The sequence below is a fragment of the Drosophila busckii genome, chromosome 2L, assembly GCF_011750605.1.
Source record: "Drosophila busckii strain San Diego stock center, stock number 13000-0081.31 chromosome 2L, ASM1175060v1, whole genome shotgun sequence".
Taxonomy (NCBI): domain Eukaryota; kingdom Metazoa; phylum Arthropoda; class Insecta; order Diptera; family Drosophilidae; genus Drosophila; species Drosophila busckii.
The window spans coordinates 876,747-888,101 of record NC_046604.1 but is presented as its reverse complement, the minus strand read 5'-3'; the positions used below and the strand labels follow the sequence as shown (position 1 = coordinate 888,101).

The 11,355-nt window shown below is 39.7% G+C and overlaps 4 protein-coding genes across 4 annotated transcripts; 3 read left to right on the top strand and 1 right to left on the bottom strand.

Moving 5' to 3' along the window:
• Positions 1–5,711: 5,711 nt before the first annotated feature.
• Positions 5,712–7,847, top strand: LOC108605675 (lipase member H-A). Its single transcript, XM_017995469.1, has 6 exons — positions 5,712–5,757; positions 5,843–5,984; positions 6,765–6,913; positions 6,990–7,424; positions 7,487–7,691; positions 7,759–7,847. The coding sequence occupies exons 1-6, from the start codon at positions 5,712–5,714 to the stop codon at positions 7,820–7,822; spliced, it is 1,041 nt and encodes a 346-aa protein (XP_017850958.1). The 3' UTR covers positions 7,823–7,847.
• A 155-nt stretch (positions 7,848–8,002) lies between these two features.
• On the top strand, positions 8,003–9,197 carry LOC108594334 (replication termination factor 2). Its single transcript, XM_017979488.2, has 2 exons — positions 8,003–8,142; positions 8,205–9,197. Exons 1-2 carry the CDS (start codon positions 8,074–8,076, stop codon positions 9,108–9,110), a joined length of 975 nt encoding a protein of 324 aa, XP_017834977.1. The 5' UTR covers positions 8,003–8,073; the 3' UTR covers positions 9,111–9,197.
• Positions 9,176–10,340, top strand: LOC108594335 (cilia- and flagella-associated protein 20). Its single transcript, XM_017979489.2, has 3 exons — positions 9,176–9,350; positions 9,408–9,599; positions 9,658–10,340. The coding sequence occupies exons 1-3, from the start codon at positions 9,267–9,269 to the stop codon at positions 10,213–10,215; spliced, it is 834 nt and encodes a 277-aa protein (XP_017834978.1). The 5' UTR covers positions 9,176–9,266; the 3' UTR covers positions 10,216–10,340.
• Positions 10,341–10,424: 84 nt separating this feature from the next.
• LOC108594336 (ER membrane protein complex subunit 3) lies at positions 10,425–11,299 on the bottom strand. The gene is made up of 2 exons (XM_017979490.2): positions 11,086–11,299; positions 10,425–11,028 (listed from the first exon to the last, which is right to left on the bottom strand). The coding sequence occupies exons 1-2, from the start codon at positions 11,232–11,234 to the stop codon at positions 10,440–10,442; spliced, it is 738 nt and encodes a 245-aa protein (XP_017834979.1). The 5' UTR covers positions 11,235–11,299; the 3' UTR covers positions 10,425–10,439.
• Positions 11,300–11,355: the final 56 nt, after the last annotated feature.

The following is an 11,355-nucleotide window of genomic DNA, read 5'->3' as shown; positions in this document are numbered from 1 at the left end:
ATGGTTTCCTCTCTCTAACTCGCTTACGCTCTCTCTCGCTCCTGCTCATTGTCTGCCTGCAGTAATTTGTCTACACAACTTTTTGCAGTTTGTTGCTGTTGCATGAGGTAAGTTTTCTCTATGACTCGGCCCAGCCTAAAAGCTGCGCATCGCATTGCTTTGCCAGCTAGTAACTCGACTAGCTTCTATAGCCACCGGCAACTTATACCAACAAAAATAAAAATAATAACAATAAAAATACAACAACAACGTTAGCAACATTGACTTGGCTGCCTTTCAGGCCCACTTCACTTGCTGCTGCTACTGCTGACTGTTGCTGTCGTCGTGGCCATGGCTCTGGCTCTGGTCATCTTAAAGTCTCCCAGTGTCTCCCAACTCCCGGTTTCCCGCATAGAAATAAGAAATAAGAATTCTTTTGCCTCGGCACGGCTTAATCGCTCGTTCTCTTTCTGGCTCACGCCTCACCTCACGCTACGCTTACGCTCTTATTGGTAATTTTTGTTTAGTTCGCCTCTGCTGGTGTTCTTTTTTCTTTTTCCTTTTATTGTTGTTGTTATTGCTGTTCTGCTGTTGTTGTTGCTGCTTTTGAATCGGCGCAGTCTTCGGTGTTTGCCTGCGCCGCAGAATTTTTGTTTAGCATAGAAACTGGTTTCAAATTAAAATTATCGCTGGTCATTTTTCTTATGGTTAGTTGTCGTTTACTTTACCGCTGTGTTGTTGTGCATGGCCTTTCGTTACTCTTCCCTTAAGGGCTACACAAATATTTACAAAAGGAATGTAACGCATTTACGCTTAAATATTAATGCAGGTACTTTAAGAAGTATTTTAAACATAGCTAGGAATGACAAACAAATTGTTTTTATGAAATATTCACTTATGATCAAACAAGTTTGAATTTATTAAAGCGCCATCTATAGTTGGCTTAAGAAATTAAATAATAAAGAGCATTTAAAATGCGACTTAGCGTCCGCTTAGAATTCTGTTTTAGTTTTTTTATGCTTTGGTGTTTTGGCCAGCGTTTTATTCTCCTTTGGTATTGGTGTGAACTAATGTGCGCCTCTATACACACACATACAAGCAGACAGACAGACAAACATATTTAAGCTTGCCCGCATATGCGTCTGATGGACGCTGGGCCAAACATTGTATGCAAGTTTAAGGAGACTGTGACTGCGACTAGCGTAGAGCTAGTGCATGTTGGCTAGGCATGGGAGTGGAATTCCTAGAATACCAATGTAAAGAGCACTTGTCTAATTTTATTTCGTACTCCCGGACATTTGTGGGTCATTTGTTTTATCTGGTCCTTCGAAGGGGCGCATGTTTTAGCTGGCACCAGCCACAGCATTAACACAAAGGTCTAAAAAGGTCTGTCTGCTGTAAGTTCGTTGCCTAAGTCTTTTGTTGTTGTTGTGTTTTTACAGCTAAACACAGTCGTTGGTATTGGCCAATGATTCAATCAAATTGGCAGCCAGACAGTTCGAAACGGAATTCCAGAACTGTCATTTAAGCCAAGAGAGCAAAGAAAAGACTGACTAAACGATAAAATTTATTTTTAACTTAAATGCTTGGCCATATATACAAATTATATGTTGGAATTTCTGGACTTTGCGTTTCGAATCAATCAAATAATATTATAGGCTTTGAAGTTCAGCGAATAGTGACAAAGGTTTTCATTTGGAAGTTCAAACCAAACGCTGATGAATAAATTGAGTGATTAAAATATTGATAACATATAATTAAGATGAGTATGCCCCAACTTATTAGCTATTGAGTGTAACTAATTCTTAATTAATTTGTTTTACATTTTAAGCTGAGCCGCCTTCCGGCTTTTCAAATTACCATGACTAACTGTATGCGAACAATTGCCGGATCGATAGCGCATAATTGACAGACCGCCACAAAACTTTGTTTGCTGTAAAGCGAGCGTCTGTTAAGTCTGGCTCTGCTAACTAACAGAGGCTTAGTAAATCGTTAAGTTAGGGCTAACGCCATCTATGGTTTAATCACGTAACTAACGTTTCAATTTTGTAACACTCAAGGCGCCATTGAAATTAAACTTAATTTAATGGTTGTTAGATATAAAATACAATTAGTTTGCTATAATTAAAGTTCTTTTTATCTTAATCAGTTAAAATAAGCAGTTTGCTTCAATTAAAGTTCTTTTAATCTTAATCAGTTCAAGTAATCAGTTTTCCTATAACTAAATATTGCGTCATAATGTATGAGTCTGGGTGTAGTTTTTTTTTTTTGTTAACTATGCCTGCATTAAATTTATGCAAAAAAAAAAACAAAGCGCAGCAAAACTTTAATTAAAAGCGTTCAGTTTGAGCACAAGTGCAGCCAAATATGGTCATGGTTTATTAATTTTAGCTGCATAATTAACTGCATAGTTTAAATCAGACAATATTAAAGCCTAACGAATAAACAAAAACATGTGTTATTTATTGATTGCATTGCCGAGTGATATAAATTATTAGTACCCGACACCAGAGCAGATCTAAGCTATTGTTTTTAATTAAAAGGTTAATGCACCTGCGACAAACTGGATTCAATTATATATAAGACTGATATATGAGCAGTCAACAAACTAGTTCAATATCATTGTAAGTTGACGGAGATTAACTTATGCAATCTGATGTTATATCTAGAGTACTCGCTATTATAAACAATGGCAACAGCAAAAGAGTAAACTAAAAAAAAAACAGCACAAGCCAAGTGGAAATTTGTTGGTGGCAGTCAGATTGGCTGCAACAGATTGCCTGAAAAGCCGACACCATAACAGCCACAACAACAACAAGTCAAGGAAAAGGCATATGGAAAAGTTTAGCAAAGACGCGCTAAACAATGCACTACAAAAGTTTGGGACAACTTTTAAAACATCTTAAGTGCAGAGACTTTTGAAGCGTAGTGTAATTTTTGCCAGGCAGCTGGGATCGCTTGAATTCCCAAAGTAATTGTGAGCATTAGCTGGTTTTTGTTACTTTTTTTTCTATGCATTTCTTTTCGTTTTTCATTTTCATTTCCATTTCGTTGGCAACAAAAGCAAAAAGCCGGCACTAGTATTTGACTTAGGCCTCGTTTAATGGTGTTATGTTAGAGGCCACTTAGAGACCAAGACCCATAGACTCATTATATTCAATCAACTGCACTTGAACAACTTCACCCTGCGCTCACCTCTTCGGCCACAAAATTGTTTGTTTATTTGTTTACATTGTAAACTTAGTTCAAGTAGTTTAACTCGGCAGCTGACAAAATTACCATGAAAAGCAACAACAGCAACAACAACAAGGCGGCTGCTGTTTATGTTGCCGGTAGTAGGAAAACGAATTTGTTGCTATGTGTCAATTAAACTTTGGGGTAATAACAATGCTAATAACAAATTTAAAGCATAATTTATGTAGCATATTTGAATGGATAAGGCTGCACCTCAGACTAATGGACAGCTACTATTTATAAGCGCTTGAATTGAAGGTGGACAGCGGAAGATTTAATAGACAGTTGAATGGAGGAGCCTGCAGGTGGGCCGGATGCGCGGAACTCTGTTTGCCAATCATCTGACATTTTAGCCAAATTTTTTTGCGCATTATAAAACGTTGCAACATGCGGCAGCCACAACAGTAGACTGAGGCAGCCAGCCATATGGAAATGGGGTTTCGGTGACACGCAATCGTCTCTTTGCATGCGCACAAGCCAAAGCCAAAGCCATAGCCAAGTCTAACGAACACTCTAAGCATTGCAATGTCAACCGGGCCAGGCCAAGTGGTGTCGAGCTGGGGCGCCACGGCTGCTGTTTTTTTTTTGGTCATATATAAGTTTGCCACAGCGTCAGTTTTAGTTTTGGCTTTTTATCTGTTTACAGCAGCAACAACGAGCTCATTCAATTAACCAGACGCGTTCCAAACGGTTCGCTTTAAGTGCTTATCGCGCTTCAACTACGTGTTGAACTTTAGACGTGATATAAATGCAAATAAATTCCTTGCGCTCGCTGGTAGCTAAAAATGTTGAATAAGTTCCCATCGTTATTGCTATTGTTGTGGTTGTGTTTGTGTTTACTTTCCCCCAAGCAGATGGCAAAAGGTTGATATCCATTTTAAGCTGTGATTGTATCTTCTAAAAAAAAATAAAGTAATGCTATGAATTCATTTTTGATTTTATTGTGTAGCTCAATTTAATAAAGAAACATTTGAGTTTTTATTGCGCAATGGCAACTTTGATATAAATCCATTAAAATGTCATTTACTGCTAAAACGCACGTGTCCAAAGGAATATTTTGGCTTTCAGTTATTTACCAGGTGAGTTATCAAAAGCTAAGCTAAGCATTAATTAATGTTTAAATTGTTGCACATACGATAGCTACTATTCGCGTTGTGGCTTGCAATTTTGATCCATTAAATGATTTATTAGCTGTAATCAAGTGTGTAATCAAACACTTTGTGTAAGCACATGTCAAAATATTTTTGCAATATTAATTTAGTTAGCAGCTGCCCAATATCTTAAAGATTTTGCTTGCCTAGCTTACTGTAACGCTTCAGTTAGTTCAGGCTGCTAAGACTTTTACCTATAAATCATTTGCTAAACTTGATCTTTCACTTTTTGCTTAAAATGTATTTAAAAAAAAAAAATAGTTGAAAGTAATTTATTTAAAACGCAGCATGAAATCGCTTGATAAGCACATCCAATTGCTAAACATAGCATTAAATATAATTATGCGCCATATTTAGTGATATCAAAACAAATGACTTAAGCAACGAACTTGACCATATGTTGCTCAACACTTTTTAGCGTTACAAGAAAAACTTGCGCAAAAAACCAAAAGTGTCTAATTATGAAAAACTATAACAATTTGCATTTACATAATATGCCGTGCCGGCAAAAAGTAAAAATTGCAATAACAAATTAAAGCCACAAACGTCGGTTGATAAACATAAACATCGATTGTTGTGAAAAGCGTAACGAAAACCAAAACAAAGAAAACTGAATTATGAATTACATTCAAAAATGCTCTAATGTTTCAATGATATGATATTTAAACTATTTTTGAGGCGCTGCATTGTCCTATAATTTATAATTAAGTTATTAACTTATGGCTTGAAAAAGGCTTTAGCTCAATTTAAACAGGCTTATGAAAGTAAACAATCCGCTCTATTAGTGTAAATATATATTTATATACACATATGCTTGCAGACTTGCGTGCGCATGGTATTCGCCACTGATTTTTCAAAGTCTAGCAAAAGCAAGCGCGCGTTAGCGTCGATAAGTTAAAGTCAAGGCAACAGGTGCCAGCCAACTCTAACAGCAGCAGCAGCAACAACAAACGACGGCGGCAGCAACGCCAGCAGCTTTAGCGGCAGCGAAATTCTTCTGGGCAGTTGGCAACGCAGTGAGTGAGGCAATTTCGCTGCACTTGGCGCATTTGCAGTGCAACGCGCGAATGGGCAAGACGTGAAACTTGGCATTGGGCAACGTAAAGGATTAACATAAATGAAAGCCAACTGTTGCATATGCTTTGCAAGTAAAAGTAAAAAATGTATATGCTGTCCAGTAAAATAAAAAATGCCAGACAAAAGTGATTGAATAATAAAATAAATTACATACGCAAAAGAAAAGTGCAACAGATCTGAAGTGCAACAAAATATATTTTTAAACTATGTGACAAAAGATGTAAAAGTTAAATTTGGTTTTAAAAAGTGTCAAAACGTGAGCCTGCAAAAATGAAAAATTTAATTGTTATCTGCTTATTTACGATAATTGCCAAAGGTATAACGACAAAAGCAAGCAATTGCCAAAACAATAGCTGCATTGACAAAAGTTTTCGCTCACGACTATTTCCAACTTTTTGCAGATGCGCAGAGTTTGCTGCTTAACCAAATGGATTGGAAAAATCTGCTAAATAGCGGCGCATTGGATTTGAATGTGTTGCGTTGTTTTCTGCGCGATAAAAACTTTTGTCCCAGTCCCTACATTGAGCATCGTCTCTATGCACCGTAAGTTCAAAAGTTCGCATCGCTGTCCTGCGCTCTCTTTGATAAATGACAGCTAATTAAAGCTGTGCGATAATCTTTACGGCTTTTATTTATGTGCAATATGCGCTAAGATTTGTTGCTCTTTGGAGAAAGTGTGAGAATTGTTGAACTTTATTTAGTTGGTTAGTGTGTCAAAATATCAGAGACGAAAAAACTTGTGCAAACACGTACAAGGATATCGCAATGAAAATATGTAATTAATGGGCGTGCAACTCGTTTTCGCCATCGCCATCGCCTTTGCCAAATTGACCCACTAAAAAGATGATTCGCTTCTGGCTACACCAAAGCGAGTTGCTTCGATAAAAGCGGCCAAAGATGTCATCAATTGAAATTGCAAATAAAACGCTATAAGCGGGCGCAAGTCGTTCAACTTGTCTGCCGCGTCTGACTCAAGTCCAAGACCAAGTGCAAGTTACCATTTTAGGTTTTTAAGTGTTTGCAATTGTTGCGGTAACAGATACCACAAATTACGTGAACAGTTTGCTGTAGAATTTTGCAGCTTACATGAAAGACTTACAAATGGAAAATTCATGTGAAAAGTGTTTAACTAAAACGTTGTCAAAAAGTTGGCGATGCAGATGTGTAATTTATAAATAGTATGCACAATAACTAAGCTTTTCCTGCATTACATAAGCTTGAATGCCACTGAAGCAGAAACTTGCTCGTTGTCATTAGCTTCACCTATCAATTACAATAAAGCCTACTTTACATAATTTGCCATTTCTTTTTCAATATTTGTAGCCATGGCCCACGCACTGGTCTGCCTCTTAAAATAAACAATCCATTGACTCTATATCAAGGCGGCTTTAGCAAGCAGCGCGAAACGGTTTTCATAGTGCATGGCTTCAATGGCACTGCCATAGACAAGCATCTACAGTATCTAAGGGATGGTTAGTGAGTATAGCTTTGAACTAATCACGCCTCCACTACTATAAACGGTATTTAACAATTTTCATATAATTTTAGCTTATTTGTCGCGTGATTTTAATGTCATAACTGTGGACTGGCGACCACTAACGCGTTATCCTTGCTATCTACACTCGCTGATCAACACACGTTTGACTGCACAGTGCACTGCCCAAATATATTCGTTTCTTACGCACTATGGAGCAACGCGTGAAAAAATTACCTGTGTTGGTCACTCGCTGGGCGCGCACATCTGCGGCATGATTAGCAATCACTTGACCAAGAAGCAGTATCGCATTATAGGCCTGGATCCAGCACGTCCGCTTATTGAGCGCAAGAAGAGCAATCGCTTTCGACTTTCACAAGATGATGCCAGCGTCATACAAGTGCTGCATACCAATGCTGGCTATTTGGGCCAGGAGGACAACACAGGGCATTTAAATTATTGTGTAAACGGTGGACGAGTGCAACCTTTCTGTAAAGGAAATCCTATTAGTAAGAGTTTTAGTAGCAATTATCGTGCAACTGAATTCAAATTAATGTGTGTTCACCATTAGGACGTTATCGCTGCTCTCATTTTCTTAGCATTTGCTATCTGGCCACGGCCACAATGAAGCGCACCAGTTTTATGGGTGTGCCTTGTCCAAATGGTTGTGTTAATGTGTCAGGTCCAAAGCGTTTGCCCATCAACGTCAAAATGAAGCCATTTGAGTTTGTCTCACTTTTGCGGGAGTATAAAATAGGCAACGACGCGCCTGATGAGTAAGTACCGTTAGCTTTTTCATTTGCCTGCACCTGTACATGTTTTCATATTTTGTTATATTCACAGCGCTCGTGGCTGCATTTGCATAGATGTGCCGTATGCGAAGCATTGTCCTTTCACCGACTCTTAGTTGTTTAAATATACTTAGTACTGTAACTTTATCGTTTATAATAAACTGTATAGTAGCTGAGCTTCTTTCAAGCAACTTTCCGCGTTTTCAATTAATTTTATAGCAAATGGTCACACTGGTAGCAATGGTATCGATTCGTAATCATAAAGTATCGACGTTCAAAAGAACCAGTCAATTGAACTTGTTTTTAGCAAAACAAAACACAAGATATAAATTGTATTGAAATTATTATTAATTAATAATAATACAGCATGGGATGTGATGGTGGTACTATTCCTAGGCGTGATGAGCTGGTGCGCGTTAAGCAAAAGCCAGAACAGGCAAGTAAACTTTGATTCTTCAATAGAGTTATGTTTGTCAATGTTTTACTTTACTTTTGCAGAAAGACAAAGATGCCGAGCGTGAATTTCGTTGGCTGCATTGCGCGCTGACTCAACAGCGTCTACAGGAGCCCATTGTCATGTGCACCATGGGGCGATTGTACTCCAAACAAAGTGTTATTGAGCGCCTGCTGGAGAAAGAGAAGATGCCAGAGGGTTCGGAGCATGTGCGCAGCATGAAAGACATTAAGCAGCTGCAGCTGACACCAAACCCAGCCTTCACCAATGAGGACAAGACCGAAGGACTGTTGGACACACGTCATGCACCCTATATCTGCAAACTCATTGGCCTGGAAATGTCAGGCAAATTTCGTTTTGTGGCACTCTGGAGCTGCGGCTGCGTCATGTCGGAGCGTGCACTGAAACAGATTAAAGGAAAAGCGGCTAGTACTTGCCCATTATGCCAGTTACCCTACAATGTAGAAGATGTTATAGTGCTCAATGGTAACGAAGAGGACTTAGAACTAATGAAGGTAAAATGCGAAATGCGTGCAGCCAAACGCAAGTCAAATAAAAAGGACAAGAAGCAAAGCAAGCAGACAGAAACTGTAGTGAAGGCAGAGTCTGCAGAGTCAATTGAAGCCAGTGGCAGCCAACCAGAGAAACCTTCAACTTCTAACGGCAGCCAACCAGAGAAGCCTTCAACTTCTAGCGGCACCAAAGCAGAGAAGCCTTCAACTTCTAGCAGCATTAATAATGCACCCAAAATTAAGGCTGTAGCGAATCCCAAGCGCTTGGGTGCTACAAATGCTATGCAGGATCCGGAATTAAAGCGTTTGAAAACTGAATTTAGTGTGGCCAAAGATCCCAAGGCTAGCGATGTATACAAATCGCTATTCACCACCCACAAAACGGACAAGGAACAGGAGCGCGCACACTGGGTCACCTATAATCCATTTTACAATTAGAATACATTTGTTTATTAAGTCCTTATATAGCTAATACAATTTAACAAGTATAGTTTGCGCTACATTTCAAATCAGAGAATTTTTACTGCTGTAAATCATTGTACAAATAGTAAAGCTCAGATAGTTTTTATAAATTATTACTAATAAGCAATAAATATGTATCGTGCTGCATATCAGAAAGGCTTCCTAACGGTGCTCTATAGCGTGGGCAGCTCCCCGCTGGACAACTGGTCCACATATGTAAATATTAGCGAAATAATATTGTTAAGTTCTAACGATCCATTGATTGCTCTGTAGACAAAAAATGGTTATATTAAACGCATTTACGATGAAGACATCAAGTCCCTGGTACTGGAGATCATGGGCTCCAATGTTTCAACCACTTTTATACACTGTCCCAGCGACTGTAAAGCAGAACTGGGCATTAAGCTGCCATTCTTAGTGCTGCTCATCAAAAATATGCACAAATACTTTTGTTTTGAAGTCAAGGTAAGAATTGGTGAGCACCTAGTTGGGGTCTACAATCTGAAAGCCGCCTACATTACAGATCCAAGATGACCAACGCTTTATGCGCCGTTTCCGGGTATCCAACTTTCAGAGCAAGACCTCGGTGAAACCTTTTTGCACGGCCATGCCAATGGGCATGTCCCCTGGCTGGAATCAGATTCAATTTAATTTGGCAGATTTTACGCGTCGTGCTTATGGTTCGAATTATTTGGAAACTGTTTCCCTTCAGGTGCATGCTAATGTGCGCATACGCCGCGTCTACTTCACCGATAAGCTCTACACGGAAGCAGAGTTGCCCAATGATTACAAGCTGCTGGGCAAGCCCAAGGATCTTAAAAAGGAGAAACAGTTTAAGGCTCCACCAACGGCGCGTCCACCTTCGCCATTAAATACTGGACGTACTGAGGCGACTTCAGATAAGAAGGAAGGGCCCACTCAGGATACTGAGCCGGAAGCACCCACATCACCACCACCACCGGCAGCGGAGCCAAAAGCTGAAGCGGCAGAAGCGCCCACTGAGCCCGAGGCACCCACATCCGGTGGCGGCGAAGAGCCAACTACACAAGCCGAGCCTACCGAGGATGCTTACTATTATTAAGCACGTTTTTTACACATTGATTTTAACTGTTTTATACTTAAAAGTTCCACCACACTATGCAGGCGGGGGAGAGAAGAGTGAGCTAAATTCAAAGTCGTAGACATAATAAATTTATTGCAAAACTCTTTGACTGGAGAATCAATCTTTGTGTATTAGGTTATTACGGCATCTAAATTTTTCTATTAGTTATTATGCTTCTTCTGCCTATGCTTCTTTTGGCATCGCTAGGATGAGCTGCCATTGGCCAAGCTCAACATTTCACCATCAATATTCTTGAGCGCATTCTGATACTCGGTTATCTCGAGAGCCTCCCACTCGGCTTTGAAAGCAGCCTTTGGATCTTGCGGCATTGTCATAGCAGCGCCCGTCATGGCATCTGCCTGTGCTTGCGTCTGATCAGCATGATTGTTCTCACCGAGCACCAACGTGTAGATGGAACGCAAGCCAAAGACGTTCAAGAAATACCAAGAGGCCGAAGAAACCCAGGCGGCATCCAATGAGGCCAGCTCCACACCGCGTTGCAGCATAGGCTTAAAGCGCAAAGTAAGTGGGAAGGGCACCTTGGTGGTCACAAAACCACTGAACATCCAGTTGATCCAGCCACCAATTACCACCATAGGCAGCACATTAATGAAGTTACCCTTGACCATGTCTGTCAACATAGCCGATGAGTTCTGAGCGACCGGCGCGCGTTTCTGGGTCTTGAAGTAGCCTGTCTCCTCATTATTGAAAAAGTTTTTTCTCATCGAGAAGGACTGAGCGCTTAAATATTTGCCATTCTCGCGCAGCAAACGAGCGCGTATCATAGCCTGGCTGTAAGTTTTAATACGATTAATTCTGTGCATGACAATGCATGTGTACATTGATTACCTATCCATTATTTGGGTTATCTCCGCCTTCTTTTGTGTGGATATAAGAATGGAGACATAATGACGCACAATACCGACTAGAAATGTGATAAGCACAATGGGCAGAAATACCCAAACGCGTATATCGGGATCTATGAGCAGTTCTGTCATGTTTAGGACTTTGTCAAATGGAAAATAAAGTGCCGTTCAATTAAATTTTCTTCTTCCCCTTTGATTAAAAGTATTGACTGGATGACAGTGTATTGTTTTCACTATGCCAGGCAGATTTAGT